At 49.5% G+C, this 15,937-nt stretch overlaps 4 protein-coding genes across 4 annotated transcripts; 2 read left to right on the top strand and 2 right to left on the bottom strand.

The window, feature by feature from the left end:
• Positions 1-6,362: 6,362 nt before the first annotated feature.
• On the top strand, positions 6,363-7,025 carry T069G_07103 (uncharacterized protein; the record flags this gene model as incomplete). Its single annotated transcript, XM_056174313.1, has 2 exons — positions 6,363-6,422; positions 6,534-7,025. The coding sequence occupies 2 exons, from the start codon at positions 6,363-6,365 to the stop codon at positions 7,023-7,025; spliced, it is 552 nt and encodes a 183-aa protein (XP_056027892.1).
• A 1,005-nt stretch (positions 7,026-8,030) lies between these two features.
• On the top strand, positions 8,031-9,303 carry T069G_07102 (pirin domain-containing protein; the record flags this gene model as incomplete). Its single annotated transcript, XM_056174312.1, has 3 exons — positions 8,031-8,434; positions 8,501-9,072; positions 9,137-9,303. 3 exons carry the CDS (start codon positions 8,031-8,033, stop codon positions 9,301-9,303), a joined length of 1,143 nt encoding a protein of 380 aa, XP_056027891.1.
• Positions 9,304-10,164: 861 nt separating this feature from the next.
• Positions 10,165-11,350, bottom strand: T069G_07101 (CFEM domain-containing protein; the record flags this gene model as incomplete). Its single annotated transcript, XM_056174311.1, has 6 exons — positions 10,165-10,233; positions 10,293-10,516; positions 10,571-10,775; positions 10,834-10,973; positions 11,027-11,210; positions 11,270-11,350. The coding sequence occupies 6 exons, from the start codon at positions 11,348-11,350 to the stop codon at positions 10,165-10,167; spliced, it is 903 nt and encodes a 300-aa protein (XP_056027890.1).
• Positions 11,351-13,817: 2,467 nt separating this feature from the next.
• Positions 13,818-15,824, bottom strand: T069G_07100 (fungal specific transcription factor domain-containing protein; the record flags this gene model as incomplete). Its single annotated transcript, XM_056174310.1, has 2 exons — positions 13,818-15,500; positions 15,576-15,824. 2 exons carry the CDS (start codon positions 15,822-15,824, stop codon positions 13,818-13,820), a joined length of 1,932 nt encoding a protein of 643 aa, XP_056027889.1.
• Between the last annotated feature and the right edge of the window lie 113 nt (positions 15,825-15,937).

Here is a 15,937-nt window from a genome sequence, read left to right as displayed (position 1 = left end):
TAACCGACATTCACAGGGCACATTTCGGCACGTTGCGCGCATGTGTGCTCCCTACAGGTCCTGGTGCCTCTGAGCACTAACATGCTCGCCTGCATGATTGTATGCACCTAACACAGACAGACACACGGGATGGGATGAGCATGGATCAATAGTATGCATTTCCCCCCGTGTGCCTGCATACAGATATGGCGCCATGCATATCGCACCCATCACTGATACCGTGACTTGTGGGGGAGCGGCAAGATTGCCAGAAGAAGAATGCCAGCGACGCTTCCATTCCGTATCCGGGTCCGTGGCTCTCGAAATGGGTGCAAGCAAGCTTCCAGTTCATTTATATACTTTATTAGCACAATCATGGAGGTTCTAGTGTTCATTTACGAGTATTCGATGCCCTTCGGTACTTGTTCGTGGCCAATCCTGATTCTCTCGGCCATCCTCGTCTGTCATCAAGCATATCCCTTGCTCAGCTTGTCTATGTGCCGTCCATTCAACTACATGTAACTAACGTCACGTCGCACCTTTGACAGCCACAATTGACCACGGCCAATAGTCTTGTCCTCGCCAGCCGTGGCACAATCATCCTGCAGAGCCGATGTACCTGTAGGGTCTCGGGTAGCAATCTTCGGATGCATGGCTCACGTCCGCGCCAAACAGACTTGGTACGAGGTAGTATTGCTCCAGCTGCCAACTTCAAAATACCACCTTGACGCAAATACCAGGCGCTCTCTTGGTATTTTTGTTCCGAAGACTGGCGCCGTCACCTCGTACGATATCGCCAATGGTCCTGAGCGCCGAGCTCAGCAGGCGGTCTGCTCTCTGGGCCTGGACGCATCACCACGATATCCGCGGCGTACTAGTAATATTCTAGATTACACTGCGCAGGTCTGTGCATGGGATTGCGGCAGTTTCTAGCGCGCCGTTTGCTCCTCATGTTACTGTACTGAGCTGAACCTGGTCTTGAGCGGCAGCATCAGAAAGTATTTGATCAATTTGCAAGCGCATGCTGTCAACTGTCAAAAAGTGACAGGTGACATATGGATATGCAAGGGAGAGCCGAGAGGCGGAACCACAGGGTCACCTGCTACATGCTGCATTGAACCTGAATCACTCTCCAGAAATAAAAATAAAAAATAGCATCCTGGGCTGTAGACAATATGCGGGCTCCGCATTCCTGTTGTGTTTCGCATGGCGAAGGCGGCTACTGCAAGTATATGCAAGAAATGTCTCCAACAATGCAAGGGACGGCGCCGGCTTTGCTTTTGATCCCCCAAAGTAACGAGCAACAAAAGCAAAGAAGGGAAGAAGAAAAAGGAAAAAATCAAGCCGTTTGAAAAGGGACCAGGACCAACCAACCAACAGATACAGGTATGTATCAACTCAGCTGAAGTTGAAGTAACGCCAATGCTGGCCTGTGCTGCCGATCAAGTGCTAGACCAGGTCGTGAAACCACGGCGTTTGCTGTCCCTTGTAACCCGATACTTCTAATGTCCCTGTATAGCTACTCAACTAAAAATAAGGATGGCTGTTAGGCCAATAGGTATTTGCTATCATTTTACATTTGATAGACTCGGCAGGACAGGCGAGTAATCGCTCGACTCGCAGATTTGGTGTTGTACAAGCATAGACCACCCTTGAACTGTCCCGCCATCCATCGACAAGACTGATCCATGTGTTCTTTTCAGCTTCGAGAAAGCACTTCGGTATTGGCAAATGGAGCAAATGATGGTTCCCACATAAACCCGTATTTACCCGTATTTCATTTTATGTCGTCTTGAGGCTACCCGTGAGTGTGTACGTACAATCAGCTATTTGAAGTCGCTCCAGACACTTACCCTAAACATTGATGATATGTGCCAACTTTTTAAGACGGCGGTTTACAAGGTGTGGTAGAGTAACAATATTGGTAGGTATGGTTGCGCAAATGGGTTACTTCTATAACAACTATTGTGGTATTGCAGAGAAGTCAGAGCCAAGGTATGCCCAAGTAATGTTTGATACCTAGGCAGTACGTTGTGTATCGACATACAGCCTGGAGTGAGCTTAAAAATGCTGTGAAAGTATTGCATTGCATTATGCGTTGCAAATCGCCGGACTCCCAATGGATGATTTGTTATATAGCCTTGAGCGAGGTTAAAAATGTTGTGATGACTCACATTGCATATTCACTGCCAAGGGTCGACCAAATGTCAGATATTAGTGGTAATTCCGGATTGATGATTTATTGGTAGATAGCTTCTGAGACTGGCTCCTTGAAATAGTGAAAGCACATGCACCTACATACATGCAATACCTACCCCTCCTGTGGTACTAGGCACGAAGTATACGTGCTGTGATGGATCTTCGTCCGTACCTTGTTAGATGGGGAGTATAATGCCGTGAAACGCTGATAGTTCCGACTGGTGTTAATGTATGAAATCTGTCTTAAGATCTACTTACCTATACCGAACTTAAACGAAAAATCCTGTAGACGAGGCATGCTCCGTGTATCGTCTGTGTACAGATGCGTTTTCTTTAGGGATTTTAACATCCTAACCATTTGGCGTAACTTGGATCGGAGTATAGACTGAGAACGAGATAACTATCGAGCTATCAGGTAGATGAGCCAACATGATTATCCAGGTGCGTATACATAGGTAGTATCGTAGCCGTCATTCTTCTTATATGATGTTGCTAGAGACGGCCTAAAAACCGTCATATTGCGTGTAGTTCTTGATACTGCGACTCAGATAGGTTTCTATAGTCTCTTTGTGCAACACATGTACATATAAATTGTTGTGCTACCGTAGAATATGGGATGTTGCATAGTTTAGTTTGCCAAGTCGGAATGTCGGCTGGTCCCCTCTTATCTCTACCGCGTCATTTCTCTCTCTAATCCATCACGGGGTGCCTCTTGATTCTCACAATCGGAGCTTCAAGCGCCAAAGCGGATGGTATATAAGAGACAGGATCGGCAATATGTCAGATCTTTACTCCACTACAAACTGCGGAATATACGCCGCAGGTTTGACATCTCCTCCAACGATATCACTCCTTTGAGAATCCTCGGATGTAATCCTGCCGGTGGTATAACAGAGCGAGCTAAAATTGATGAAGAGGCGCATGCTTGAGAGATTTCTCGTCGAATCACATGTCTACCGGAGTTCTTTCGAAATGACATTCTCCTCGGGAAAATCCTGCGCAGAGACTCCTCTTGCAGAGAAATGTTACGCTCTGCCTGGAAGCCATGGCGCAATTGGCTAGTTCACTACGGCTCGAAGCGTCCTGCAACCCTACTTTTAGAGCTCCCTGGTGGATATCTGACGCAATGACGCGGGCAATAAATCTGCATGGCAGCCGAGACAGCCAGGGAGAAGGAAGTGGCTTGCATATAAGATTAGCCAGGTGATAATAGTACTACTATTGTTGGGATCAAATCTTGCTAGACTGGGCCGGAGGCCTTTCAATGCAGCTTGTGACAGCCATTTGTCTTATTCATAGTCTATTTTCTTGACTAACATGAGGCTATGATGTTTTTATTCGCCGAAAGGGAGTACCTGTAAGCTACAGGTCGAAAATTGTCTCAGACATGTCTAGATAGCATTGTGCCTAGCTGGACCCTTCTTTTTATTTTGTTTGTTTATCACTATTTGGGCATAGATGAATAAGCTAGCTAATAAGGATACAAGATTCCGCCGTTCTGTCATATGGGTTCGTGACTTCTTGCAGTCTTCACAAGAAGGAGAATCGGAATCCGAGAATAATGCACGCTAATCGGACCTTCGAGTCGGAGATGAGAAACATATGATCACGTAGCTATCGTAGTCATGAATATTAGGGGCCAAGGCTGCTAAGAGGGTCTTCATGTCATGGAAATGACCAAGATAATACTGGGTCTTATGCAAATAATAGATGCTCAGATGACCATTTTGTTAGGCTGCGAATTGTTCTCGCATAATCCATATCGCAGAATCACCATATATTTACGATTAGTGGTACGATGTATACACCCTTCGATCTCACTCAGAGATAACAAAAGATGCTCTTTTGATCAAGGAGGTCTATATGAATATGTTTTGAGAATGGTGTCTGTCTTTCTGGCAAGATCTACATGTAAGTGGCTCTGGGCCAGCAAACGTGCTTGCAAGCAACGGCTGTAATGTGGCAACTTGTAGCCGAGATATTGTGTCTGTGCGACAGCCCATATGCAGATATTCATATGCAAGATTTGATAAATATAGAAAAAAAGTGCAATCAGGCCCACGTCAAGGCGCGATAAGTAAAATATCCAGTTGCTGCAGAACGATGAGGTCAACAAGGGACATGAACAAAAAAAAAAAAGGTACAACTTCATGTCTGGCATGTGATTGTGGCTGGTGAACTCCAGTTTTCCACAATAATCCGACAAGGGTGCGATACTAGCATACGGCGTGGATCGATCAAACTTCCGACCTGGAAAACTTAAAAAAGGTCTTGGAAATTTGCCGGCGGAAAGCCAAACGGTTGTGATGAAGGAGAAGGAAAAGGGAAATCGAGGCGCGCGGAAGAAGAGTCCGCGCAAGTGATATGCAGTACTACTGCTGCGCTGCTACACAACTTGGCGCCGATCGGTTGGGTTCAAGTTTCGAAAGGCACGGCTTGGCCAATCACCAGTGCAGCCGAACGGCCGGGCAAGAGAGAGAGCACTTACAAAAAAAGCACGTACAAGTTAGCCAAGGCATGCAACATGAAGCCGTTTCCTACACGTGATGGCCAAGCGGTCTTTGTTTCTCTTCATCTGATGCCGAAAAGATACGAGGCAGGAGTTTGCGTCCCGAGAAGAGTGTAGCCTTGGCGCTCACGCTACACCCGTTGTCAACCACAAAGTCGGCTCAGAGTCGCCCCATCTCCGGCTGCTTTTCGTCCCCTTTGCCCCCTTGTATGGTTGGACGGTTGGATGGGATGGGCAGGAGGTTTTTTTATTTTCTTTTTTCGCTAGCCGGTGAGCCCTGGGCCAAAGTGAGATGTGACGCACTCGACCGAGGTGCCGCAGCGAGTCAGTCAGCATCGCAGCCGCTGTATGTAGCTACAAGAATGCTCCGTCTGTGTACAGTATGTACTGCTTGGCGAGAGAATTGGGGGTACGGCTGAGAGATAAGCAAGCTCCCAGCAATTCTGCTCTCTCATTCTTGGGCAAGGGGGAACGTCCCCGGTGCGGCGCCGGTGCGGGTGGAGTGAGCGAGCTTCGTTTCGCTAGCTGACTGATCGCTCGATCTCAGCGATAAGGCGGATGATGACTGCATACACGACGCCGGTATCCGTACGGTCTTGCTGCTGCTTCATGTTAATGCAAATAATGCATCAGATGTGCCGCCGTGTTGAATTCGGCAGATTCAACAGAGATAGCGCTTGCACACCGCAACAAAGGGCCCAATGTCGCAATCCCGGATATCTCGCTCTGGATGCCATGCCATTCCCCCTCCCCCTCGTTCCAATCCTGCGAAATCCCATGCTGCCGGGCGATGCGGGTTTATCTGCCAGCCCGGGACCGTTTTGAGGTGATTAGTCGTTGCTCCGTATCAAATACTACCAAGAGATTCCTGGTAATGGTATGGCAACAGATGCAGCATCCAGCATCTGGGGGGTGCTACCAACCTGCTAAGGCATGCGCTTGTAGATTGCGAAATCGCCGAGGGCGTCGATTGGGTTGAATGATTGGAGAATTGAAGCCTCGTCCAACTAGAGGCACGGGAGCGTTTACCCGGATGTGCCGCTAATCAACGGCCAAGCAGGAAAAAAGAAAAAGGCAACGGCCAGCAAAACTAACTTTTTTGAAACCGGTCGTGCTGCTGCGGTTGGCTCAGAACAGCAGGCGAAAGGTTCCAAGGTTGCTTTCACATGTCGGCCAAGTGAGACGCACAGGAGGGATCCCTGCTTGCGAGGTGTGGCTGAGGCCAAGCTGTGGCCAATCGCGGCTCGGCTCCAAGCTGCAAGCCTCACACGTTTCCAGGGAGCGATTGACAAGCTGTTTCGCCGCTTTCACATGCCTTTTTCTCTCGTTGGCTGCATGTACCGTTCGCGGGAGGGCGCCTTGAGCCCTTGAGCTGTGCGCGTTATCAATACATCATCCCATGTGGCGTGCCAAACCGGCACCCTTGGGGGACTGGGGAATGCTCATTAATAGGCATCCACCCCGTCCTTATCGCCGTCCTGCATCCCTCCTGCTCGACTCTCACTTTCTTCTTTTCATCTCTCATTCATCTCTCATCTCCTCTCCAATTCCCAATCCTCAATAACCTACTCCGTGTCAGTTCAGCAGCTGTACATCATCGCATATCGACCGACGACGACCTTGTCCTGCGTTTTCCATCTCCAATTCTCACCTACCACTTACACCCAACATCACAATGCCTGCTCCTCAGGTCAACGGCGAGGTCACCAGCCATGTCAATTCCGCCTTCCTCCAGGTATGCATGGATAAAAAAAAAAAAATGAATCGCGTTGTCATTACACAATGGCAAACGCGAATCTCATCGAATCGTCATGGCTTTTAGTCCGGTTATTGATCATATTGGCAGCACCTGTTCTCCTATCCCCTGGTTAGCGACGGCATTCACACTGTGACCACCAACGAATACGCACAGCGGCCTATCAAGCTGGGCGAATCTGCCTATAAAACTTTTGCCGCCCCTGTTCTTCCCTACTTCTCCAAGCCCTATGGCATCGTCTCTCCCTACGTCCAAAGGGCCGACTCCTTTGGTGACAAGACCCTGGACCGCATTGACGAGCGCTTCCCCATTGTCAAGAAGCCCACCGGCGATCTCTACAACGAGACCCGTGGTCTGATTCTGTTCCCTTACCAGAAGGGAATCGAGGGCAAGGAGCACGTTTTCAAGATCTATGCTTCCGAGCTTAAGAAGCTCGAGCAGGAGGGCGTCGTGGCCCAGGGCAAGGCTGCCGTTTCTACCGCCTTTGTCATTAGCAACGAAACGCTGGCCTGGCTGAGCAGCTGGGTTGCTGTTAAGAAGGCCGACGCCTCTGAGGCTACCAAGGAGAAGATCAACCAGTAGACGATTTCCGGAGTGGATTACAAGCGAAACAGCGCATCATTTCCTTTTTTGACCGGCCCTCTCTCTCTTCTTTGTCTTTCTCTTCTTATCCTTTTGTTTGGGTCGGCATCGTGTCGACTTTCTCTGTCACTGGATCTCATTTGCTTTTTCGATGCCAGTTCGCTATTGTGATGAAAAGCACCTAGAGAAAAGGGGGAAGAAGGGTAGGCTGCTTCGTCCGCTGCGACTAGGCGTCTACGTCTGGCATCATGATCGCCACTACTAGCTGGTGGCCAAGCTCTGACGCATCTCGTTTCGATTCCATTTCTCTTTCATTCCTTGTTTCGACAGACTATGGCTCCACCACCCGCAGTTTCAACGCTCGTCACGTTGCTCGAGAAGTGCGAATCATGAGTATTGACGGGGAGGTGAGAGAATCTGCATCGGCAGCACAGCAGGTGACGGGCCTACTTTGACGACGAGAGGGCTTTCAACACGGGACACTTAACTCTTCTTTGTTTTGATGTATGGGCAATTATATGGAAGGACGTAAAAAGGGTAGAATACCAATGGGAGTTTGCTTTCAATGCTAATAAAAATCTCGACACTGTCTGACACTGTCCGCTTTGCATCTCTGATCATGTGATGCCGCCTGTTACTCTCAAACTCTGTAGCTGTAGAAATATTGAGCGAAGAAAAGAAAGCGAAAAGGGTGCTGAGTAAGAGATGCTAAACATTTACGCATCTTGAGCGAATGTGGGGCCCGGAATTGCTTCGCAGGGTGCTGATGTAAAAGTGACTAATTGTGGACCCCAGCTTTGTTAACTCGCCGCTCCGCATTAGAACGCCGCAAAGGCGAGGGCGAAGCTCTACCGGAAGCTTCTGAAGGACAAACTGGTGATGATATAATCCCTTGATAATGCGGCATAACACAGCACCTAGAAATTTCTCTTTATATCGCGGCTGCCCCCTCGGTCTAGCGCTTTCAAGTTATATAAAGCCACCGATTCTTCAATTCCCTTTCACATGAAGCTCTTTCAGATCATCCTTGCAATTCTCATTGGATTGTCATCTACAGTCTTATACCAGTACCGCGAAAGCATATCCGATTTTGCGACACTTGCGATAGCTTCTCTTTCGAGCCACTACAGCGACTTCATTAGCAAAACAGCCTTGAACAAGACAGCAGCAGCAACTTTTGAAGCAGCAAAGAAAGACAGCAAATTTCCAAACTTGGGTTACCCCGAACAACACCTCATAGTCACCGAAATGTCTGCCCAACGAGCCATCGCAAAGGTCGTTCGTGCCATCGAACAGGCTGAGGGCGCCGGAGCGCGAGTTAGGCGGTCAATTGGCACGCGATCGCAGCGCAATTTCAGCCCCTTCCTCATGCTCGATCACTTTTCCACAACTGCCGGTTTCCCTGACCAGTAAGCTTCTTCTTCCCGTTCCTCATCTTTGGCAAATCAGAGACTAACCGGGTTATTCTAAATCAGCCCTCACCGTGGTCAAGAGACAATCACATATCTCCTCGACGGAGTCGTCGACCACGAGGACTTCGCAGGTAACGCCGGCACCCTCTACTCCGGCGACCTCCAGTTCATGACCGCCGGCCGCGGCATCATCCACGCCGAGATGCCCCGCAAGCACGACGACGGCAGGCCCAACGTCGGCCTCCAGCTCTGGGTCGACCTCCCCAAGGAGCTCAAGTACTGCGAGCCCCGCTACCGCGATCTCCGCGCCGCCGAGATCCCCTCCGTCACCGTCGACGACGGCCGCGCCACCATAAAGGTCATCTCCGGCCAGAGCCACGGCGTTGACTCCGTCAAGGAGCTCGCCTACACCCCCGTCTGGCTGCTCGACTTCCTCCTACGGCCCGGCGCCAAAGTCACCCAGGCCCTCCCCAAGGGGTGGAACGCCTTCGCCTACATTCTCGACGGCAATGTAGTCGTGGGCGAGGGAGCACAGGCAAAAAAGGCCGAGCAGTACGATAACGTCTTCTTCGAGCAGGAAGGCGATGTTATTCACCTGTCAACTGAAGCAAGCGCCACAAAGGAGGCCCGAGTCTGTAAGTTTCACCGCATTCTGCAAGCCGCTTCTTATATCATTTTACTAACAACTTTCTCCCCTAGTCGTCATCGCTGGTACTCCTCTCGACCAACCGGTCGTGCAATATGGCCCCTTTGTTCTCAACTCCGAGGAAGAGGTCATGAAGACCTTTTCTGACTTCCAGAGCCACGAAAATGGTTTCGAGCGCGCCAAGAACTGGAGGAGCAAGATTGGTGACCGCGTGTATTGAAACAGGCACCTAGAGCTAAATGGCCGCTTTTGATGGCTACGAGTCTTGCATCATGATATCTTTTCTTTCACGTACTCTGGCGTTTTGGGTGGAATCTGGGGCTGCATCTTTCCGCGGCCAAAAAATACCTGATGGGTACATCACAGTATAGATTTTTGATAGCATTAGAATATATGTGTATTCTTTAAACACTCAGTGTATAATCATTGTACACGTTGTATGAACAACTCATCATCTCGTAGTTGATCGAATCCCCTTGTATTTTTGCCTCGGAGCTGCCTAGACTCTCACATGAGGCATTCTCCTGAGTTTTCAATAGAAGAATCAGTTTTATGAGCATCATTTGAAGACGGCGTGGCATATGAAGAAGATTGGATGTTGCACCAAAATTATTTATTATTCTCCTGTCAAACTGCGGCAAGAGAGTCAGCCCCGTGCCCCCAGCCTATACGAGAGATAGGTAGTCATCATGCCAAGTACACGGCAATCTTGGAAATCTCTCGTAAGACAGGAAGATGCGAACTGAAGTAAATCCGCCATGCGTCTGATCCTCGTTGTTGCACTTTACCTCCTGCTGGCACATGGCCAAAAATTAATCACCAAATCCTTTGTGCATTTCTCATGGCCCAATCAAAAAGAAACGATAAACCATTTAACTCATTAACCCTCGTAAAACTTTCCCAGTTCATGTTCATTCACCTTGTTCCTATTTCCTTTGTCATGAAAGATAGACTCGGTGCCAAATTTCCACGCCGAGCGCGAAAGATGTTTAGTAAGTCGAGGATTATGAGACAATAACAGGGTATTATATATCAAACATGTGCAACGCGAAACATCAAAAAAAGCTCATCGGGAGAGATTTTAGAGCATGAGGATGGCGAGGCCAGCGGCGGCAATGATGCCGACAGGGCCAGCAGTCTTCTGAGGAGCCTGCAATCGAATCAGTCAAAAGAGAACAACTATATGGCAATTCAAAAGTGAAAACTTACACCGGCAGCTGTGCTGGTGGATGTGCTGGAAGCACTTGAACTGCTGCTCGTCTCAGTCTCGGTGGGTTCGCTGCTGGAATCGGAGCTGGATTCAGCCTGTGTAGTAGATTCAGTGACAGAAGCGGTGTCGGACTCGGTGCTTCGGTGAACCGTGGTCAGAGTCTTGACGATGGTAGAACTACCAGAAGTCACAGTCGTAAGGATGGCACTACCAGTGGCAGTAGCTTCGGAAGCAGTAACAGTGACCGAACCAGACCCGACAGTCAAAGTGGTCTGACCAGTCGTCAGGTGAGCGCTGCCATCGGATCCGGTAACAGTCGCGATGAAAGTAGAAACGCTGATACTTCCTCCATTGCTAAGATTGCTGGAGATTGTAGTGGGAATGCCAGCAGTAACGGTTTCGCCGTCCGAGGTGAAAGTGGTGAAGATGGTGGACACTTTGCCGGACGCTTGGTCACCACCTGTGCTGCTTCCCGCAGTTCCCTAATGATACGAGTAAGCAAAGAAGTATTATAGGAGTAACAACAGTAAGAGAACTCACAGTGGCAGAGTTAGAAGCAGAAGCAGTGGCAGCCGTCGACTCGCCGTCAGTAGCACTGCCAGTGGCACTTGCAGAAGCACTTCCAGTGTGGCTAGCACCACCGCTGCTACCTCCAGATGTTTGGATCGAAACACCAGCTCCTGCAAATATGTGAGAGAAAGCTTCTAAGCGTAATTGAGAAGAGAAGACTCACCAGCACAGATAGTGATACCATATTCAACAACCTTTCTGGCATCCTCAGCCGGGCAAATAGCCGCAGAGCAGTCTCGGAGGCCGTAAAGGAAGTTCTTGTTGGCACAGAGACATCTCAAGTCATTCTGTTTGCAACCGAGCTCCTCAGCCTTGTCGGCGCTCAACATGTTGGTGGCGCAGGTTTGCTACAGTGAACTGTCAGAAACAGCCTGGGTAGGCATAAATCATAGCAACCAAAACTTACGCCGCAGGCTGCAAGGTTGGCAGAGCCTTGAGCGGCAGTGACCGCAACCAGGGTGCAAATGGCGATAACGACGGACTTCATCTTGGCGGTGACGTTGTCAAAAAAGTCGACTTGAGTTCTATTGATAAGATATCACTGTCAGCACAAAGAAGGTCTGAATTGATGGAATTCGTCGAGTGAACAGAGCAGATGAGGACTCAAGGATGTGAAGATGAAAAGCGAAATGATATCGAGGAGTTGAAAGGTGGCAGACTATGAAGGACCAAGAGTAGTTTTTTAACCAGAGAGGGGGTAGTGACTGCAGAGGGGAAGGTACGAGCTTCTAGTGATCATGATACCAAGACCAATGTTTGTACTAGGCCGTACAAGGGGGCTGTACGACGCGGTCGAGGAGATGAGCGGATAGAAGGTGGACTGTGAAGAGATTATGGTGTTCCCTCAGAACAAGCAGTCGAGCCATCTGTTGTTGTAGATGCTCGGGAGCTTGGAGAGATTTGCGAGGAAGACGGGAAGAGGAAGAATACGCAGACAATGTTTGGAGCGAGGGAAGAAGTAGGCGAGGTGGACTAACCTGGGAGATACAGAAATGCAACGAGAGACGACGCAAACAACGATTGGCGATGGCGAGGCGACCAGGAGAGCTTGACGCTTATTTTGTGCTTGAGAACGGTGGTGATGAACGAGGAGAAGTTTTGGGAGCTCTAAGAGGACAAGAGGTGAAGAGGGAGAATCTTGGAGAAAGAGAGAGAAGAAAGAGTTGCGGTCACCTGGCAGGCACTGGGCAAGAGGAGGAGGGCCTAGAGCGTTTATGAAGTGAGGAAGTAGCAACGGCAGTCCCTCTGGGGGGGTACCTTGCCCTACACTACCCTGCCACCTCTCTGCATTGTACCTTGCATGTAGTGCTTGCCAGCAACTGACGCTCTGGCCACCACGCCAGCTGGCAGATCTGGTTGATCAACGTCATTAACAACAAAAGAGAAGCTGCGATCTGGATGGCAGGGGGTGGGTGGAGTGACGAGGTCTGTGTGACGCCCTCCTTCTGAAATTACAGATGCACGATCGTGGTACCAACTGCAACTGGGCGCTACGAGTATAACGCCATGTACCGTATAGAGGCTACATTTCGGGTGATACGACCACTTGACTCTAGGGAAGTTGTAAAGTAAGACAACACTTGGTTGGATTTGGTTTGGGAGCGGTGGCGGCAGATTGGATGAACAGCCAGCGCACTTTGTTGAGTCGGAACTGGAGCTGTTGGTATCCGCGTTGCGTCGCCTAGTGCTCTAGTCCCTTGCATTGCTGGCTACAAAGTAAAAACAGCACGGCCTCGTGGTTTACGTCAAAGAGCTGCGTAGAGTGACTTGAGCATCCTGATGGAGTCCTTTAGCAGCTGCTGAATTGCTTTGACAGAGAACCCACTCGCAGCATCTACAGACCCCGGCAGAGCTGAGTAGATTAACTAGAGAGGTATCCGTACATAACCATTGATACCCAGAGATGGGGCCACTTTCAGCTCTTCATGGGAGCTTCACCGGCAGCTCAGCATCAAACAAGACCTGGACCGAATTGTCACCACTGTTAGGCACTAACCTAATCTCTTTGTACTCTAGCGCTGCACTTGAGCTCCCTCGCCGCCTCCCGAACTGCGCTAACAAGGCGCGGAAGCCGATATCCAGGGGACAACCAAAGTGGCGTCGTTGAAGGTGGCTGGATAGATCGAAGGATCTGATGGATGCCCTCCATCTTTCTCGCCACATCCCGCCAAGCTACGTCTTTTCGTCTGTTGATCTCACGTTTCCTTTCTCAGGACAGAGTTATCATTAACATCCAATGCATTTCGGGGATATGATGCATTTCTTGGCTTTCGAGCCAACTATCAGGCTCCCCCAACAGGGTCCACACGTACAAATTGCAATTGGAATTACTCCCGCACTCCACGTCTATGTCTCAGTTGAACTTCATCTTGTCCAATGCAAACCTGCCGACGGCCTCCACGGCCTCCACTAACAACAGCAGCAGGCTAACCAGCTAACCAGCCCCCGCTTCAACATCATCGAACTGGGCAATCAAGATCGGCCGACTGGAGTAACCCCAGCTGACGTCCCAATGATTCGCCAATGTCCATGTTATGTTTGAGACTCTGGTTGTGTGGCTCGAAGCCACGCGTTTTGCCAAGTAACTACCTGCTGCCATGGAAAGGGACTGGAGGAAATTTCAGACCAGACGGCAAGGTGCACAAGCCTCGTGCTCGGGCCTCTTGTTCTTGTTTTTGTTTGGCCTCATGAGTCGTGGCCCATTATGCGACTGATCTCATCATGTCGGCCGGTCGCTGGCCTCTGTTGTCATTGACTCAATTAGACAGCTACGTCTACGTCATGTCTGATGCACATGTATCAATGCTGGTCTTTCATTGAACACCAAGGATTAAATCTTGTGGGCCAAAATTCTCCAAGGTTGTCTGCTGTGAAACGGCGATATTCTTGCTGTTGCTATATGCCAAGGCTGGATTTCAAGCATCTCGTCAACACTCCCCTGTCCGATCCGAGAACTACTGTGCCACGACTTCCTCAAACGAGGCAATCTGCTTATCCAGCCGCTCCAGAACATATTCTGTATCTCTGTGTGATGTTGCCGTTGCCACAGCACTGCGGAATTCCTTGGCACCTTCTCTGTAGTCGTTGATATCTTGCTTCCTTTGATCTTTTTCGCCTTTTGCTTCTTGTTGCCGATTTCTGGGGCGAATATTGGTGAGACCTGAGGAACCATGACGGAACACTTTCTTGCCACGCTCACATGTCCAGTAGCATAAACCGGCACAAATATCGCGTGCAATTGATGGTGCAAGATCGATTAGAGAATGACTCTGGGTGATGCCACCACGCGTCGCTGAAGCTGAATATTGCCTCATCCATCGAGATATCTCCACTCCGTCATGTACCGCACGAAGGGCCTCGAATTCCACTCGGAGAGCCATCATATCCCCCTCCAAAGGAGCTCCAGTTTGCACGCCATACTGCGAAACGCAATCTTCAATCTGCATGTAACAGTTGATTTCCAGAAGCCAAAGGATGGAACAGTGCAATGGCTGAAGAAACTTAGCCTTGCTAGACTCGTTTATGGCCAATGGTACCAGTTTGCCATCAGCATCTCTCTTTTTACGAAGATGAGAAGGACAGTCGTGTTTCTGCCAATGACTGAGCCTGTCGTAAATACTCATCAAGTCAGTACATTTAACGCCATTCCGTTTCGTGCTGACCGTCACCAAAGCTTGCAAAATCTCTCTCGCAACAATGGCTAAGCTAAGAATAGCATCAAGATAGCTCCCAGAGTCAATTCGGGGCAACTTTGACGAGACTTCGCTATTCTTACCGTCTGGAATTCGTGACATGGTCTTCTGATCCAAGCTATGGAAAGCATCGAGGCCGTACACGTGCCAGAACAGGAGTTTGCGGCGCTCTTTCGAACGCGCAAGCGGTACTGTTGGGCCTGATTGCCCTACTTCATCACAATCTTGCATCTGACATTGGAGGGTGGCCAAGACGAGAGCCTCGTGCGTCAGAAAAAGCCTTCCCAATTGCGAGTGAAGAGATGAGCTTTGTGTTTCGTCATATGTCCAGTTGACCATGATGGCGAGTGCTTCAAGGTCGTCAAGACGCATGACCGACTTGCTGGTTGCATTCTGCTGGGCTTCTAAGAACTTTTCTCTGAATTTGAGGGCTAGAAGCTGCTGCTCGTTCCAGCTCTCTAAAGTATTTGAGAAGGATATTCCTCGACAGGCAATGGCATAAACGAGGGCAAGGCTACACCTCCCAGCGCGGTAGTCTTGCCAGAAGGCGTCTTCTATAAGAACCGGAAGATGAACGGCGGCGAAATCAAAATAAGCATGTAATGCTGAATAAAACGTCGCCTCGTCAAGACCGCAATCGAGCCAGGGCTTTTGAGAAATACTGAATGCTGAAGCGTCCCTAAGCGACTCACTTGCATTGTTCTGAGTAGCAACATCCGTGGTCAGGGAGGATTGGATATCGATATCCGTCAAGGTTTGTGGTTGAAGGTATTCTAATGGTGTTTCAAAACCACCCAAGAAAACTTGGTCAAGGAATAAGATGCTTTCTGGGCTGAGTTCAAATGGAGTGTCGATGAATGAAAAGTCCGGCGACTGATCCAATGACGATGAGATACCATCATCCAAATTTGACGGGAAATAAGAGGGCAACGACTGTTCCAGGCCCTGTGATGGTATTGGTGCCACTTCTTTATCTAACGTTACAGAATTGGTGATTGGATGATTGAAGTTTTGAACAACTGCATCAGCAGGAGCTGTAACCAACAGCGATGGGCTCTGCTCCACGCGCTCCTCATCGCGAACAACAGCTCTTCGTCGTCTACGAAGCCGAACATCATCTGAATCGTCAAGAAGGCACTGAATCCCTCTCAAAGAACACGGTGAGCAAGAATCATGGCCTTGTGATTCTCGTAAAGGCCGATCGCACTTGATCTTGCGCCGATGGCAGAAGTCGCAGGACGCCCGCTCGACTCCACGCTTCAGCCGCATTTCGGGGGAATTAAACCTCCGCGGGATGGAGGTTCGGAGTAAGAATGCTCTTCAGCTGAAAGACGGAGATTCAGTGAATTTGTTGGAAGAAAAGGACACAAGCTGCCGTTGAA

This window comes from Trichoderma breve, chromosome 4 (genome assembly GCF_028502605.1).
Source record: "Trichoderma breve strain T069 chromosome 4, whole genome shotgun sequence".
In the NCBI taxonomy this organism is placed as follows: domain Eukaryota; kingdom Fungi; phylum Ascomycota; class Sordariomycetes; order Hypocreales; family Hypocreaceae; genus Trichoderma; species Trichoderma breve.
This window is presented reverse-complemented; position numbering and strand designations above follow the sequence as displayed.